Source organism: Cnephaeus nilssonii (genome assembly GCF_951640355.1).
Source record: "Cnephaeus nilssonii genome assembly, chromosome: X".
Lineage (NCBI taxonomy): Eukaryota > Metazoa > Chordata > Mammalia > Chiroptera > Vespertilionidae > Cnephaeus > Cnephaeus nilssonii.
In genome coordinates, this window is record NC_137071.1 from 45650577 (window position 1) to 45668781 (window position 18205).

General features: G+C 42.2%; 1 protein-coding gene across 4 annotated transcripts in view; it reads left to right on the plus strand.

Annotated features, from left to right (window-relative positions):
- Window positions 1–2338: 2338 nt before the first annotated feature.
- Window positions 2339–18205, plus strand: part of YIPF6 (Yip1 domain family member 6) — a 55745-nt gene continuing 39878 nt past the window's right edge. The window contains exon 1 of one of the 4 annotated variants that reach the window (XM_079765076.1): window positions 2339–2513. In XM_079765076.1, the coding sequence (XP_079621202.1) occupies window positions 2457–2513 (57 nt within the window). In that variant the 5' untranslated portion in view covers window positions 2339–2456. Of the gene's footprint in view, window positions 2548–18205 lie in introns of all 4 variants that reach the window. The other 3 variants (XM_079765077.1, XM_079765075.1, XM_079765078.1) reach the window with 3 other exon arrangements.

The following is an 18205-nucleotide window of genomic DNA, read 5'->3' on the forward strand; positions in this document are numbered from 1 at the left end:
CATCTTTACAGCGGGTCCCTAGACTTATAAATTTTCCCTTTTCCTCTCTCTGTAAAAATTTATATAGGGTAGGAATTACCTGTTCCTTGAAGACTTGAATAAATAGCCTGTGAAACTATCCAGCCCTTTGGGAATGGGAGGGGAGGATAGATCTTTGGCAATTAAAAAATATGTTCTTATTGATTTTAGAGGGAGAGGGATAGAGAGATAGAAACATCAATGACAGAACATCAATCAGCTGCCTCTTATGTACCTCCTACTGGGGATCAAGCCAGAAACCCAGGCATGTGCCCTGAGTGGGAATCCAGCCAGTGACCTCTTGGTTCAGGGGTCCACCCCTATATATTCCCTTCCCTATGGATAGCATACCATACAAACTGTTCTGTACATTGCTTTTTATATATTTAAAATATTTTTCTTCAAAAATTGTCTTAATTAAATTCCCTACTTCCTTTTTGAATGAATTTTGATTATTTTTCTAGGAAACTGCTTGTTTTGTCAATATTTTCCAGTTGTTAACATGGAGTTGTACATTATATTATCCTACAATTTAGAACTAGTAAAGTTCTCTATAAATATTGGCCTAAATGTTAATCCCAATTCCATCACTTACAATGTTTCTAAGTAATTCTGGGTAAATCATGAGAGTCCTGCTATACTGTAAACGTTCCTAGCCTAACAGAGGGTAATAACTGTAAGTGTATTGAAGAATACTGAGTTAGTCTGGAAAGTCTGTGACATATATTTGCAACTGCAAACATAAAATAATTCATATTTTAGCAGCTCAGCGCTATGCCACCTCCTTCCTTCACAACCTTCCATCCAGAGATCTTTCTTCATAGCATATTACCTCACAACCAAACTGTACCCTATTAGTTAAAGGAGGAAAAGTGGCATTTTTAGTCTGAAACAATGCCTATGTAACCTGAATAATGACTACCTCAACTATTGTTTTATGGCCTGTTCTTTTCTTCTCTCAGCATCAAGGCCATCTAGAAAAGAGTGGCAAAGAGGCCAAGGGATGAGGTTAGGTGGCAGAAGTTGGGGCTTTCAGTTAGGAAGAGATAACTAATTTTGGAGGTTGGCAAGGAAATGGAAGAGGTTATTAATGGCTCCAAGGAAGTGGGAAGGGACTTGATAATCCGATAAGTGGTGAAAATCAGGAGGGGTGTGGGTGTGACATTCAGGGCTGGGTGCTGTGGTAGGGGTAGAATACGTGTGGGAGGCTGAATCTGGGACATTGTACATAATATTCTATTGTAATTTAAAAAGGTATCATAATTACTGGTCTAAACTTTCAAAACACTGCCATCAGTATTTGCACAAGTACTGAAAATTTCTTGGTTGGAAGGAGAATTATAATATTTGAACAAAACAAAACAATTCCATTAGTTTAGGAACTTCATCCTAAACCACTTTCCAGATTCTTTCTCCATAAATTTGCTACTTGGGGGTTTCCCTGCATTGCCGATCCAAAAATATAAAGTACTTCATTTTACACCCATCTCCTACCCTGTGTTTTAAGAGCTGAAAACTGGTATTCACATCCCCAAAGGGCAGTACACCGAATGTATTGCCACATTTTAGCCTGGGGTTCAGGTGAATTGGAGTCATAAACATTAGAAAAACCCGTGATGAGGTTGGGACGTGCAGGGTTTTAAAAAGTTATTCTTACAATAATCACCCTCTTTTAGGCCTTGAACATATTAAGTATTTGCCCTAAATCGCTTAGCAACTTTAGAAGTTGTAGTGGGGTTAAATTTTTGGCCAATGTCTATAGAGAAGCTCCCCCCTCTCCTCAAAGTGGGTAAGGGAGAAAAGTAATCTTGGAGGTCGGTGTGGAGCCAGTATACAAGTTTATAAAATTCGAGGATGTGGGAGGAGCGGGATGAGAAGCGCAGGGAATAGGCAGGGCAGGGACAACAGCCACGGGAGCAGTAGGTTAGGGAGGGCTTGGTCCCTTTGTTCAGGAGCCAGGAAACGCCTTTTGTGTGTGTGTGTGTGTGTGTGTGTGTGTGTGTGTGTGTGTGTGTGTGTGTGTTTGGCGGCTGGGCGGGGCAGGCTTGTGTGTGTGTGTGTGTGTGTGTGTGTGTGTGTGTGTGTTTGGCGGCTGGGCGGGGCAGCTTGTTCCGTGAGGTGCTGCGCTGAGGGGATGGCGCTGAGCCTACTCCTGAGAGCGGAGGCCGGTTCACGGGCCGGGGGAGGGAACGCAGTCCAGGTCCCGAGAACCAGGGAGCGATCAGAGAATCGGGCTTGAGTGTGGAAGGGTTAACCTGTCTGGCGGGCCCCGTGACCCCAAAGAAGCAAGCGAGGAGACCGGAACCTCTTCCCAACACCCAGTGCCAGGCCCTTTCGGTGACGCGGCTGTCGCGCGACGACGCGCAGATGAGCTGCGGCTTCCACGTCTTAGGTTCCGCAAAGGCCTGTGGGAGCGACCCGGGAGCAGGAGGGCCAAGATGGCGGAGGCGGCAGAGTCTCCTGGAGACCCGCGTACAACATCGCCCAGGCCCCTGGTGAGCTGGGGATCTGCGACCGAAGGGACCGAGGGTGAGGCAGAGTGTCCCTCAATGAAGGCGGGTGACGGGCTCATGGCCTGAGAGAGCCGGAACCCCTTTCTCTCCGCAGGCCCTCCCAGTACCCATTGCCAGTCCCAGCACTGCACCTGTTCTTGGGGCTAACCGCTTCGCCCCCTGCCCTCCTTGTTCTTTCCAAGCCTTCTCGTGAAACTCCCATTCACTTTCCTTTCTCATACTCTCAAGGCTTGTCCTCGACACCTACATTGTGTTAAATGCGGAACTTTAGCTGATTTCTTAAGTATCTTTGCTTCTGCCTCCCCCTAATTTTATCAAGACCTGCCACTAGTCCGTGTTAGAGTAGCAGCATTCTGGAGTTAATGAGAGATTGCAGCGTGGTAACTTGGTTATTGATTTGTTCAGTGACCCAAATAGTCTTGGTTTAATCCCTGCCCTCCCTGTCGCAGCTCCGTGCAGTCCTGTTCATGATGCTCTCTTGCTCCTGGGGCTGTTTGAACAGTGGACAGTATTTTTATTGCACGTAAAAGCCCAAAGCCGGGACAGGTATTTAATAACACAGCTTTTGGAGTTAAACTTACTCGACTGGAATCACCCACTCTGCTGCTTGTGTGAATTTGGGCTAGTCATTTCACAGAGAGCATTTCTTCGTCTGTAAAGTGGAGATAAAAATATGTACCTCAAATAATTTTTAGGAAGATGAAATTACATAATTTATGTAAAGTGTCTAATACAATCATTGCCATGAACTGAGGAGTGTAATTAACTCAACATTCTGCCCTTAGGTCCCTTATCCTCAATAGGGTTCAGTTGTCTCCAAAACAGTGTTTAGTTACATAGCAGTTGCTCAATAAATGGTACATCCCAATACCTTTGTTTTAAATTGGCAGCATAGTAGAGGACTGCACTTGGAGTCAGGTGAAATTCATTCTAGTCCTGCTTACTAGCTCTATTTGTTCATCTCTTCATTCATTCAACAGATGTTTATTGAATATCTATTATGTTCCAGGCACTCTTAGACACTGGGAATACAGCAATGAAAGAGAGTGAGTAGGCCCAAGTTCTCATGAAACATTTGTGACCTTGAGGAAATCACTCTGAACTCATTTCCTTATTTGGAAAAAGGGGATAGTAACTCATTGCACAATTAGAATACTAAATAAACTAATATACACATATTGCCTGGGGTGACATAGTTACAGGTGTCTAGCTGTTTTTAGTTCCTTTAATTTAAACTACTCTACAATTAATTGTGGTTCTGGTTACTCATTACTCAGTATCCAATCCACTTGAACATATTAGGTCTAGAACATACTCAGTAATGTTTATTCAACTCCTACAATGTACTGTGCTAGTTGCAAATGGCCTTCTCTTTTGGTGCTTATATTCTAATTTGTAGGGATAAGACAAATGTACAATATTAAAATAAGGTAGAAAATATTAACAAAATTTAAAAGAAGATGCTATCATGTCTAGTTGGAGTGATGAAGCAAGCTACACGATGCAGTTATATTTGAGTGGGCCTCAAAGGATGGGTAAGATTTGAAATTCCAGGTGAGCATAATAGTTACCAGTGACTGAGTACCCGCTACATGCCAGGATTGTGCTAAACATCCTCTGCATATTTTCTAAACTTCACAGAAACCATTTCAATTAGATGATTTTTAAAACTGTGTTTTACTTGCAGATGAGATGGGATTCAGAGAGGTTTGATAATTTTCCTAGGGTCTCACCAGCAGTTAGTGGTCAGGCCTGAAATTTGGACCTAGGTGCTTCTGAAACCCAGGTGATTTCCAGTAGTACTACACAAACTCTTATTGCAAAGGTACAGAGGTTGGAAAGAACTAATGTACTTCTAGAAAAACAGAAAGATCACTTTGGCTGAAGCACAGGCAAGTATTAGGAGGTAAGCCCTAAAAGATAAGGCTACTGAATTAGAGAGGCAGTACGGAACAGTGGTTAGGAATGTGAGCTCTGGGGTCAAATTGCCTAGGTATGATTCTAAGCTCAGTCATTTAACTAGCTGTGGGATATTGGGGAAATTTCCAAACCCCCTCCATGCCCCAGTTTCCCATCTGTAAAATGGAGATACAGTAATACTTAGGTAATAGGGGTTTTAGGTGAATTAAATGATTTAACACATGTAAAACACTTGCTAGACTGCTTGGCACACAATAAGTATGCAATAAGTATTATTGACTACTAAGATGGGAGGTTTAATAGGCAGTGAGAAGCCATTGGAAGCTTTTGAGGAGGAAACTGTTTAAAATCATGAATTTGACAACATAGAGGAAGAGTTACCATGGGGAATTTCTGGAATCTAGGAGACCAGCAGAACTGTTGCAGAATCCTTGAGGGTTTTCAGTGCTTGGGAGGGAGTGTCTTAGATATATCAGTTTTGCAAACTTTAGTGTGCATAGCAATCATCTGGGGAATCATGTTAAATTGTGGATTCTGATTCAGTAGGTCCAGGATGAGGCCTGAGTTTCTGCATTCTAAAAGCTCCCAGGTGATGGTGCTGCTGCTGCTCCTGCTCCCGCTCCCAATAACATTTTGAAAAGCAAGACAGTGGGCATATGGGAGGATAGGAGGAGGAGGAGGACCCTAAAAGTTGATTAATTCACTTTTACTAGTATACATGTTTGAGATATTGGCAGGCCATCCAGTAAATATCCAGCAGGCAGTTGGTCTCTCAAATCCGAATTTCAGGACTAAGAAGAGCTCTGGGCTAGAGATGTTAATTTATGAGCCATTTGCATAGAGTTGGAAAGATAGAATCTTGGTTAATGCCTATCTCTTGCCTGTATATTTAGGGAGCAGGAAAAAGAGCTATAATAATGGCTGTAGCTTGGGGTCTGTAAGGAAGCTGGTCCTAGGTGAAGGGGCTGACTAGAGACCATGCCACTTACCATTCCCTCCCCACTTCTTGGAATCAGGCCTCTTGGACTGAGCTGGTTCCTGCTTGATGCTGCCCCCACCCCATCCTTGTTGATTCCTTTCTCTCTCCAGGATTTTAGTCCTTAGTATAATCCATTTGTTCCCAGCCACTTTCTAAAAGCTTCAGTTCCTGCATTTACTATGTGTTTTTGGCCCTGCCTCTACCTGCTATCCTTACTGGCCCAAGCCAGGCTGCAAAGTGATCATGTATGTTTCTGTGCATACATGTACATACTGTGCATGAGCCTGCCTGCACAGGGGTAAGGGGAAGGACATGGGGTCCAAGCCACTTTTCATTCCCACTGAGGGGAGGTCAGGGAGTAGGATCCACTAACTGAGGGCCTGCAAATCCTGTTTGTCTTATCTGGGACTGGACAGCCACAAATCCTGGCTCAGCTCAATGAACAATGTCACTAATTCTCTTGGGAAGAGTTATTGAGGAAGGGTTGGGGTGGAGGATAGGGTGAGAATCACATTGCACTTTAGTGACTGAAGTGACTTCTGAAACCAGTAGTCACAAGACTGTCCTCACTTTAGACACCAGCCACAGCTTCAGAGGTTCCCAGGACCATCCTCACTTCTGACCTACTGGCTATAAATTCAGGGTTCCCTTGATCCCCTCAAGCTCCATAATTCACTAGAATGACTCACAGAACTCAGGAAAGCACTATATTTAAATTACAGTTTTATTTTAGCAAAAGGATACAGTTCAACCAACAAAAGAGAGAGATGCATAGGGTGAGGTCTCAGAGGGCCCTTAACACAAAGCTTCCTTGTCTTCTCCCTGGGCAGTCAGGAACTTGTTATCCTGCTGATACATCAAAGTGTGACAACATGCAGAATGTTGCCCACTAGGGAAGCTCACCAATGTATCTAGAGTTTTTATTAGGGTTTCATTATGTAGGCATGATTGACTGGATTATTGGCTCCTCTCCTCACTAGAGACCAGGTTTATGACACATTCAAAGCCCCAACCCTCTAAACCTGTGTTTGGTCTTTCTGGACTGCTTAGTCCCCATACTGAGTCATTTCATTAGCATAAAGTATCTAGGGGCCTACCATGAATAACAAAAATACTATCATTTTGGAAATTCCAAGGGTTTAGAGCAGTGGTTCTCAACCTTTCTAATGCCGTGACCCTTGAATACAGTTCCTCATGTTGTGGTGACCCCCAACCATAAAATTATTTCTACAGCAGCGGTTCTCAACCTGTGGGTCACGACAGGCTAGCAGGGTTGCCTAAGACCATCAGAAAACACAGATATTTACATTACGATTCATAACGGTAGCAAAATTACAGTTATGAAGTAGCAACGAAAATAATTTTATGGTTGGGGTCACCACAACATGAGGAACTATATTAAAGGGTTGTGGCATTAGAAAGGTTGAGAACCACTGGTTTAGAGGCTACCTCCCAGGAACAGGAGACAAAAGCTAGCCAAATTTTTTATTATACAACAGTGACAGAACTGGAAATGACTCCCTGGGAATCTCGAGCTTGAGCCAACTTTTATCTATCCCCTGTTATGATTCTGTTGAGTGCTTTACATGTATTAATATATTTCTTTGTCTCAACAACCCTGTGATGATGGCATCATTATTTCAGTTTTATAAATGAGGAAATTGAGGCACAGAGAGGTTAAGGAATCTCAGTGTCACACAGGTAGTAAATGATGGAGCTGGGATTTGAACCCAGACTTTCTGGCTCCAGGAGCCTGCACTCTTAAGCAAAACTCTCCAAATACAATATGTTGAACATTGACAATGTGCTAGATGTTATGCAGGTGTTATCTAATTCTTATAGCAGTGTTTCCAGGTGAGGGAAGAGCCCTGTTTATCTTCAAAGCCCATTCCTTCTGCACTGCCCTGCCTCCCTAGCATTAGCAGGCATCAAGAAAACTCAAAACAAGCAATCCTGGAACTTGAAAGGGTAGTATCATAGTAGTGAAGAAAGAATATGGGTTCAGAAAGGGGGTGGTTTTTTTAAAAAAAAAAAGAAAGAAAGAAAGAAAGGGGGTGGTTTACCATTAAGGGCTGCAGAATATTCAAAGAGGGTGAAACTAAGAAAGGATCCCTTATTTCTTGTTTATGAGGTCACTATTAGAGAACAGGGTCATTAAAGTTGTGGAAAAGCCAGTGGCAGATTACAAAAGATTAAGTGAGTGAGAGAGTGAAGAGCAGTTTGGGAAGAGGAGAGGAAGGAGAGTACTTTGAAGGAATGGCAGAAATAAGGAAGTGATATATTTTTAAACTTTATTGCTGAAGCTTTAATATAATTAAATGAAGTATAATGAGCCCATGTACCTATCAACATTTGGCTATTTTTAAAAAATATTTATTGATTTCAGAGAGGAAGGGAGAAGGAGAGGTAGAAACATCAATGATGAGAGAGAATCATTAATCGGCTGCCTCCTGCACGCCCTCTACTGGGAATCAAGCCTACAACCTAGGCATGTGCCCTGACCCTGAATTGAACCATGATCTCCAGGTTCATACTTCCACGCTCAATCCCTGAGTCACACCGGTGGGGCAACATTCACTATTTTTATTTCATCTATCTCCCTGCCACATTTTTTTCTGTAGTACTGTTTTAAGCTTTTTATTTTGAGCTAATTTTGGACATGCAGAAAAGTCACAAAAATGTAAGAGTTTTATATACCCTTTACCAGCTTCCTCTAATGTTAACTTTGTGTATAACCCCAGTACAATATCAAAACCAAGAAATTAACATTGGTACAACACTATTAACTCCAGAACTTACTCACATTTTACAGTTTTTCTACTAATGTCCTTTTTGGGTTCCAGGATCTTACCCAAGATTCACAATGCTTTAGTTGTTTTCTTCTGTAGTTTCCTTCAATCTGTAATGGTTCTTCAATCTTTCATGATAATTTTTTAAAATATATTTTATTGTTTTTACAGGGAGGAAGGGAGAGGGATAGAGAGCTAGAAACGTCGATGAGAGAGAAACATTGACCAGCTGCCTCCTGCACACCCCCTACTGGGGATGTGCCCGCAACCAAGGTATATGCCCTTGACCGGAATCGAACCTGGGAACTTCCAGTCTGCAGGCCGACGCTCTATCCACTGAGCCAAACCGGTTTCGGCAATTTTTTTTTATTATCGTCTAAAGTTTTACATATGTCTCCTTTTTCCCCGATTGACCCTCCCCCATACCCCTAGCCATTCCCACCCTGAGCAAGCCCCCACTGCCCCAATGTCTATGTCCATTGGTAATGCTAATATGCATGCATACAAGTCCTTTGGTTGCTCTCTAACCCCCCCAACCTCCCCTGCCATTTGTCTCTGGATCTATTTTTGTTCATAAAATTATGTTGATCATTATATCCCACATATGAGTGAGATCATGTGATATTTATCTTTCTCCGACTGGCTTATTTCACTTAGCACAATGCTCTCCAGTTCCATCCATGCCGTTACAAATGGTAAAAGTTCCTTCTTTTTTATAGCGGTGTAGTATTCCATTGTGTAGATGTACCACAGTTTTCTAATCCACTCATCTGATGATGGGCACTTAGGCTGTTTCCAAATCTTAGCTATTGTAAATTGTGCTGCTATGAACATAGGGGTGCATATACATTTTCTGATTGGTGTTTCTGGTTTCTTGGGATATAGTCCTAGAAGTGGGATTACTGGGTCAAATGGGAGTTCTATTTTTAACTTTTTCAGGAAACTCCATACTGTCTTCCACTGAGGCTGCACCAGTCTGCATTCACACCAACAGTGCACGAGGGTTCCTTTTTCTCCACATCCTCTCCAGCACTTGTCGTTTGTTGATTTGTTGATGATAGCCATTCTGACAGGTGTGAGATGGTACCTCATTGTTGTTTTGATTTGCATCTCTTGGATGATTAGTGACTTTGAACATGTTTTCATATGTCTCTCGGCCTTCTGTATGTCTCTTTCGAAAAGTGTCTACTTAGCGCCTTTGCCCATTTTTTAATTGGATCATTTATCTTCCTTTTGTTGTATGAGTTCTCTGTAAATTTTGGAGATTAAACCCTTTTCTGAAATATCATTGGCAAATATGTTCTCCCATGCAGTGGGCTTTCTTGTTTTGTTGATGGTTACTTTGCTGTGCAGAAGTTTTTATTTTGATGTAGTCCCATTTGTTTATTTTCTCCTCAGTCTCCATTGCCCTAGGAACTGTGTCAGTAAAGATATTGCTATGACATATGTCTGCAATTTTGCTGCCTATGGAGTCTTGCAGGATTTTTATGGTTTCCCATCTTCAATGCAAGTCCTTTATCCATTTTGAGTTTATTTTTGTGTATGGTGTAAGTTGGTGATCTAGTTTCATTTTTTTTTTTCATGTATCTGACCAAATTTCCCTGCACCCATTTATTGAAGAGACTGACGTGACACCATTGTATACACTTGCCTCCTTTGTGAACTATTAATTGAGCATAATGGCTTGGGTCGATTTCTTGGTTCTCTGTTCTGTTCCATTGGTCTGTATGTCTGTTCTTGTGCCAGTACCAGGCAGTGTTGAAAACCGTGGCTTGGTAATATAGCTTGATATCTGGTATTGTGATCCTTCCAACTTTGTTCTTTCTCAGGATTGCTGTGGTTATTCAGGGTCTTTTTTTTATTATTATTCCAAAGAAGAATTTTTGGAGAGTTTTTTTCTAGATCTTTGAAATATGCCATTGGGATTTTAATGGGGATTGCATTGGATCTGTATATTGCTTTGGGTAGTATGGACATTTTAATGATGTTGATTCTACCAATCCATGAGCATGGTGTGTTCTTTCATTTGTGTCTTCCTCTATCTCTTTTTTCAGTGTCCTGTAGTTTTCTGAGTAGAGATCTTTTACCTCCTTTGTTAAGTTTATTCCTAGGTATCTTAATTTTTTTCATGCAGTGGTAAATGGGATTGTTTTTTTCTTTTCTCTTCCTGTGAGTTTGTTATTGGTGTATAAAAAGGCCATACATTTCTGGGTGTTAATTTTATATCTTGCTACATTGCCGAATTCATTTATTAGGTCTAGTAGTTTTTTGGCGGAGTCTTTGGGGTTTTCTATGTATAGTATCATGTCATCTGCGAATAAGGACAGTTTTACTTCTTTTCCAATTTGGATGCCTTTTATTTCTTCTTTTATTCTGATCGCTATGGCTAGCACTTCCAGTACTATATTGAACAGGAGTGGTGAAAGTGGGTTTCCCTGTCTTTGTCCCGTTCTTAGGGGAAAGGAGTTTAGTTTTTGCCCATTGAGTATGATGTTGGCTGTAGGTTTGTCATATAAGGCTTTTATTATGTTGAGGTATGATCCCTCTATTCCCACTTTGCTGTTTTTATCAAGAAAGGGTGTTGGATTTTGTCATATGTGTTTTCTGCATCAATTGATATGATTGTGATTTTTGTCTCTATTTGTTTATGTGATGTATCACATTTGTTGATTTGAGGATATTGTACCATCCTTGTATCCCTGGAATAAATCCTACGTTGTCGTGGTGTATGATCTTTCTAATGTAAAGCTGGATCCGATTTGCTAGAATTTTGTTGAGGATTTTCGTATCTATGTTCATCAAGGATATTGGCCTGTAGTTCTCTTTTTGTGTGGCGTCTTTATCTGGTTTTGGAATCAGGGTAATGCTGGCTTCATAGAAAGAGCTTGGAAAGAGTGTGTCCTCCTCTTGAATTTTTTGGAATAATCTGAGGAGGATAGGTTGTAGATCTTCTTTGAATGCTTGGTAGAACACCCCCATAAAGCCATCTGGAACAGGGCTTTTGTTTGCTGGAAGACTTTTGACCAATGCTTAAATTTCTTTGGTGGTTATTGGCCTATTCACGTTTGTGTTTTTTTTATTCTTCCTGATTAAGTTTTGGTAGCTTTTATTTTTCTAAGAATATGTTCATTTCGTCTAGGTTGTCTATTTTGTTGGAATAGAGTTGTTCATAGTATTTTTCAACAATCCTTTGTATTTCTGTGGAATCAGTTGTTACTTCACCTCTTTCATTTCTGATTTTGTTTATTTGGGTCCTCTCTCTTTGCTTCTTGGTGAGCCTGCCTAGAGGTTCATCAATCTTGTTTATCCTTTCAAAGAACCAGCTCTTGGTTTTGTTGATCTTTTGTATTGTATTCTTTTGGTCTCTATGTTGTTTATTTCTCCTGTTATCTTTATTATTTCCTTCCTTCTGCTTATGCTGGGCTTTTCTTATTGCTCTCTTTCTAACTCTGAGTTATAGGGTTAGATCATTTATTACCATTGTTTCTTGTTTTTTGAGGTAGGCTGTAGTGCTATGAACTTCCCTCTCAAGACTGCTTTCACTGTGGCCCATAGATTTTGGATTGTTGTGTTCTCGTTGTCGTTCCGTGCCATGATGTTTTTATTTCTTCTTCGATCTCTTTGGTAACCCAATCATTGTTTAATAGCATGCTATTTAGGCTCCAGGTGTTTGATTTTTTTTCATTGTTTTTATTGTAGTTGATTTTATGCCATTGTGGTCTGAGAAGATGCTTGATATGATTTCTATCTTCTTGAATTTGAAGAGACTTTGCCTGTGCCCCAATATGTGGTCTATCTTTGACCCATGTGCACTTGAGAAGAATGTATATTCTGTGGCTTTGAGGTGAAATGTTATGAATATGTCAATTAATTCTAGTGAGTTATTTTGGATTGATATTTCTTTGCTGATTTTTTGTTTAGAAGATTTATCCAGTGGTGTTAGTGGGGAATTAAAGTCCCTTCCTATGACTGTATTGCTGTTGATCGTTCCCTTGATATCTTTCACAAGTTTTTTTATGTATTTGGGTGCTCCTGTATTGGGTGCATATATGTTTACCAGAGTTATATCTTCTTGTTGAATTGCTCCCTTTAGTATTATGAAGTGGCCTTCCTTATATCTTGTTATGGCCTTCACTTTGAATTCTGATTTGTTAGATATAAGTATTGCTACCACAGCTTTTTTTTCATTTACATTTGCCTGAAAAAGCTTTTTCCATCCCTTCACCATCAGTCTGTGTGAGTCCTTTGTTCTGAGGTTGGTCTCCTGTAGACAGCAGATGTCTGGGTCATGTTTTTTTTATCCATTCAGCTACCCTATGTCTTTTGATTGGGGCATTTAATCCATTTACTTTTAAAGTTATTATTGACTAGAGGCCTGGTGCACAAAATTAGTGCTTGCGGGGAGGTGTCCCTCAGCCCAGCCTGCACCCTCTCCAATCTGGGAACCCTCGATGGATGTCCGACTGCCCGTTTAGGCCCAATCCTGGTGGGATTGGTGGGATCGGGCCTAAACGGGCAGTCAGACATCCCTCTCACAATACAGGACTGCTGACTCCCAGCTGCTCACCTGCCTGCCTTCCTGAGTGCCCCTAACCGCTTCTGCCTGCCAGCCTGATCACCCCCTAACCACACCCCTGCCAGCCTGATTGATGCCTAACTGCTCCCCTGCCAGCCTGTTTGCCCCTAACTGCCCTCCCCTGCAGGCCTGGTCACCCCTAACTGCCTTCCCCTGCAGGCTTGGCCCCCCCCCCCAACTGCTCTCCCCTGCAGGCCTGGGTCCCTCCCAACTGCCCTTCCCTGCAGGCCTGGTCACCCCCAAATTCCCTCCTCTGCCGGCCTGGTCACCCCTAACTGCCCTCCCCTGCAGGCTTGATTGCCCCCAACTGCCCTCCCTTGCAGGCCTGGTCCCTCCCAACTGCCCTCCCCTGCTGGCCTGATCGCCCCCAACTACCCTCCCTTGCAGGCCTGGCCCCTCCCAACTGCCCTCCCCTGCTGGCCATCTTGTGTTGGCCATCTTGTGTCCACATGGGGGCAGGATCTTTGACCACATGGGGGCAGCCATCTTGTGTGTTGGAGTGATGGTGAATCTGCATATTACTCTTTTATTAGATAGGATAGAGGCCTGGTGCATGGGTGGGGGCCAACTGGTTTGCACCGAAAGATGTCCCGGATTAGGGTGGGGGTTCCCTTGGGGCGTGGGGCGGCCTGGGCGAAGGGCTCGTGGTGTTTTGCAGGCCGGCCACACCCCCCGACGACCCAAACGGAGGCCCTGGTATCTGGGATTTATCTTCTACAATTGAAACTTTGTAGCCTGGAGCAGAGCCAAGCCTCCTGCTCATTCCGTGGCCACAGCCATTTCTGTTGGGATTTATTTATTTTTTATAATTGAAACTTTGTAGCCTTAAGTGGAGGCCAAGGCAGGCCAGAGCAGGCGGAAAGCTTGGCTTCCTCCATTGCTGGGGGCAACCCTAGCCTCCTGCTCTCTCCAGCTCCGTGGCTGCCGCCATTTATGTTGGGATTTATTTATCTTCTATGATTGAAACTTTGTAGCCTTGAGTGGAGGCCTGGGCCTGCCAGGGTGTGTGGAAAACTTGGCTTCCTCCATCGCCAAGGAAACCCAAGCCTCCCTCCTGCTTGCTCCATGGCCACAGCCATCTTGGTTGGGGTTATTTTGCATACACACTCCTGATTGGCTGGTGGGCGTGGCTGGTGGGTGTAGCAAAGTGATGGTTAATTTGCATATTACTCTTTTATTAGATAGGAATAGTACTTGTTTGTTGCCATTTTTATTCTTTATGCCTGTGTTCCTTCATCCTTCCTGTTTCTTCTTTTTACAGGAGACCTGTTAGTATTTCTTGCATTGCTGGTTTGGTGGGTATAAACTCCCTTAGCCCTTTTTTTTTTTTTTTTTTTTTGTCTGTGAAGCTCCTGATTTCACCCTCAACTTTGATTGATAACCTTGCTGGGTACAGTATTCTTGGATTTAGACCCTTGCTTTGCATGACTTTGTATATTTCATTCCATTCCCTTCTGGCCTGATGTGTTTCTGTTGAGAAATCAGTTGATAGTCTGATGGGAGATTTCTTGTAGTTAACTTTGTTTCTCTCCTGCAGCCTCTAAGTTTCTTACTTTGTCATTGGTGTTTGCCAGTAAATTATGATGTGTTTTGGTGTCGGTCTTTTGGGGTTCATCTTGTTTGGGACTCTGTGAGCTTTTTGGATTGTGTGAGTTTTATCTTCCCAATATCAGGAAAGTTTTCTGACATTTTTAAAAACAGGTTTTCTATTCTTTGCTGAGTTTCCTCTCCATCTGGCACGCCTATTATGTGGATGTTGTTTAATTTCATGTGGTCCCAAAGGTCCCTTAGGCTCTCCTCCTGTTTTTTAAGTTTTTTTTTTTCCAGTTGCTTCTCTGCTTGGGTATTTTTTCCTACCTTGTCTTCTAGCTCACTGATGTGGTCCTTTGCCTCTTCTAGTTTACTGTTGATGCCTTCTATTGTGTTCTTTATTGCAACGATATCATTCTTCAATTTTTCTTAGTTCTTCTTCATTTCCTTTGATTTTTACAGATATTGTTGAATTTGTCTTCCATCCTTTTCAGCATCTTTATGGCCATTGCTCTGAATTCTTTCTCTGACATAAGGCTTGTTTCTATTTTGTTTACTTCCTTATTTTTTAAAAAAAACACAAACTTTATTGTTCAGATTATTACAATTGTTCCTCTCCCCCCCCCTCATAGCTCCCCTCCACCCGGTTCCCACCCCACTCTCTGCCCTTACCCCTGCTACTGTCCTCATCCAAAGGTGTACGATTTTTGTCCAGTCTCTTCCCGCACCCTCCACACCCCTTTCCTCCCGAGAATTGTCAGTCCACGCCCTTTCTATGTCCCTGATTCTATTATAGTCACCAGTTTATTCTGTTCTTCAGAGTTTTTATTCACTTGATTTTTAGATTCACTTGTTGACAGATATGTATTTGTTGTTTGTAATTTTTATCTTTACCTTTTTCTTCTTCTTCCTCTTCTTAAAGAATACCTTTCAGCATTTCATATAATACTGGATTGGCGGTGATGAACTCCTTTAGCTTTTTCTTATATTTGAAGGTCTTTATCTGATCTTCAATTCTGAATGATAGCTTTGCTGGGTAAAGAAACTTGGTTGTAGGTTCTTGCTATTCATCACTTTGAATATTTCTTGCCACTCCCTTCTGGCCTGCATAGTTTCTGTTGACAGTCATATGGGTGCTCCCTTGTAGGTAACTAACTGTTTTTCTCTTGCTGCTTTTAATATTCTCTGTTTGTCTTTTGCTCTTGGCATTTTAATTATGATGTGTTTTGGTGTGGTCCTCTTTGGATTCCTTTTGTTTGGGGTTCTGTGCGCTTCCTGGACTTGTAAGTCTATTTCTTTCACCAGGTAGTGAAATTTTTCTGTCATTATTTCTTTAAATAGATTTTCAGTATCTTGCTCTCTCTCTTCTTCTGGCACCCCAATAATTCAGATGTTGGTATGCTTGAAGTTGTCCCAGAGGCTCCTTACACTATCTTCATATTTTTGGATTCTTTTTTCTTTTTGCTTTTCCGGTTGCATGTTTTTTGCTTCTTCATATTTCAGATTTTTGACTTGATTCTTGCGTTTCTCTAGTCTGCTGTTGGATCTCTGTATATTATTCTTTATTTCAGTCAGTGTTTGCTTAATTTCTAGTTGGTCCTTTTTCATATCCTCAAGGGTCTCACTAAATTTATCAGCGATTTCTAGAAAATTCTCAAAAAACCTTATAACTGAGAAAAACCTTTTGAACTCTATATCCAATCATTTGCTTTCCTCCATTTCTTTTATTTGTGATCTGTTTCTTTGTCTCCACATTTTGGCTGCTTCCCTGTGTTGACAGAGTGGCTTTGTGTGCTAGGTGTCCTATGTGTCCCAGTGGGTCGGCCTCCCAGTTACCTGAGGTGGACACTCTTGGTGCACCCCTTTGTGGGCTGTGTGCACATTTTGTTGTAGTTAAGCCTTGATTGTTGTTGGTATCACTGGGAGGAATTGACCTCCAGGCCAATTGGCTGTGAGGATCAGCTGTGTCTACGCTGGGAGAACTTCTGTGCTGGAGACACCCTTATGGGGCAAGACTTGCTTCAGTGGGGCTTTGGTGCTCACTGAGTCTGCCCCCTGAGTGTGTCCCTTATGGATCTGAGGCGTTGTAATCTGGATGGTCCCACTCTGACCACTGGGTACACTGGCTCTTGGATCTCTAAGGAGGTGCTAATTTAGCCTCTGCCTGAGGCCACCCAGCAGGAGCTACAGAGAGATCTGCAGATTCCTCTTCTTTGTTTGGTGTTTGGAGGTGCCCAGATGAGGCCCAGCTGTGAAGCAATGCAAGCTGCTGTGGGGCCTTGGCCCTTCTTTTGGATGTTCTCTGTCTCTCTGACCCAGGCACAGTTTGTGAGGTAATTTTAGAATGCAAAGGGCCAGGCCATTCATATGCAAAGGTCTCTGCACACAGCTTGGGTGGGGCGGCGTCTCAGGGAATCAACAGGGTGGAGCAAACAGCTATGGCTGATCCTCCGCCCTGCTCTAAGAGGCCCCAGTCTCAGTGTCCCGTGGTAATCGCTGCAAGCACCTCTGAGAGAAAGCCACCCTTGAGTTCCACCCGATGCCAGACAGTCCAGTTTCTCGCCATATGAGTCTGGGTCCACAGAGTCTCGCCCGGAACTGGAGTTCAGAGCAGTAGGGAGCTTTTGTCTCCCTCCCAATTGAAAAAGACCACCACGTACTCAGTTGCCAGCCCTTTCCGCGGGCATGCCTCTGTACCTCTGCACTTTACTTCCGTACCTCCTCTGAGTCTCAGTGTGCTTTTCTCTTTCCTTCTAGTTGTAGAATTTGCACTCAGCCAGCCTTCCTGTGGTTCTGGATGATGTCCGTTTTGTCTTTTAGTTGTAGTTTTGATGTGGTTGTGCGAGGCAGCAATTTCAGGTGTTTACCTATGCCGACATCTTGGTTTCTGTTCGTTTACTTCCTTATCTGGTGATTCCTCCTTTTCTTTCGTATGGGGGCTGTTTCTTTGTCTCCCCCTGTTCGCTCTTCTCAGGATGTCTGGTTTTGTAACTCTGTCTCTCCTGCGTCTACTTAAAGGCACAAAATACGACATGAGAAGACACAACACAGGACACCAAACACAAATGTACTCATGATACCAGTAACCCCAAATAAAGGTGACCACCAGAGAAAAAATTATTAGGGGAGTGAAAAGAGTGAAGAAATGATATTGAGAAAAGGAAAAAAAATGTAAGAGAGAAAAGAAAAAAGAATGCGGAAAAAATATGCATATGGGGAGAAAACTCCAAAAAACCAACAAGTAATCCAAAAATTGCAAACAACAAACAACTAATCAAAAAAATGGAAACAACAAACTCCCAAACAACAAACATCCAGATGAATCTGATGAGGCAGAGCTTATTTCTAGAAGGTAAGGTCAAGGAATTGAATGAATGGAGAAATGGCCATGGTTCAGTATAGAGGAGGTAGAAAGAGAATGAGTGTATAAGAAGAAAAGTAAAAAAAAAAATTACAAAAAAAGAAAATAAAGGAAAAGAATATATATATGTTAAAAAAAATATAAAAGAAAAATATATACACTGAGTGGTCAGATTATTATGATCTCTGAACGCATAATAATCTGGCTACTCAGTACAATGTGTGTGTGTGTGTGTGTGTGTGTGTGTGTGTGTGTGTATGTGTGTGTGTGTGTGTGTGTGTGTGTATATATATATATATATATATATATATATATATATATATATTATAGGCCCAGTGCATGAATTAGTGCATGGGTGGGGTCTGGCCAGCCTGGCCAGGGGGAGGGGACATGGGCGGTTGGCCAGGCTGCCTGCTGGTTGAACTCCTGGTCGAGGTGACAATTGCATATTAGCATTTTATTATATAGGATATACACTGAGTGGCCAGATTATTATGCATTCAGAGATCATAATAATCT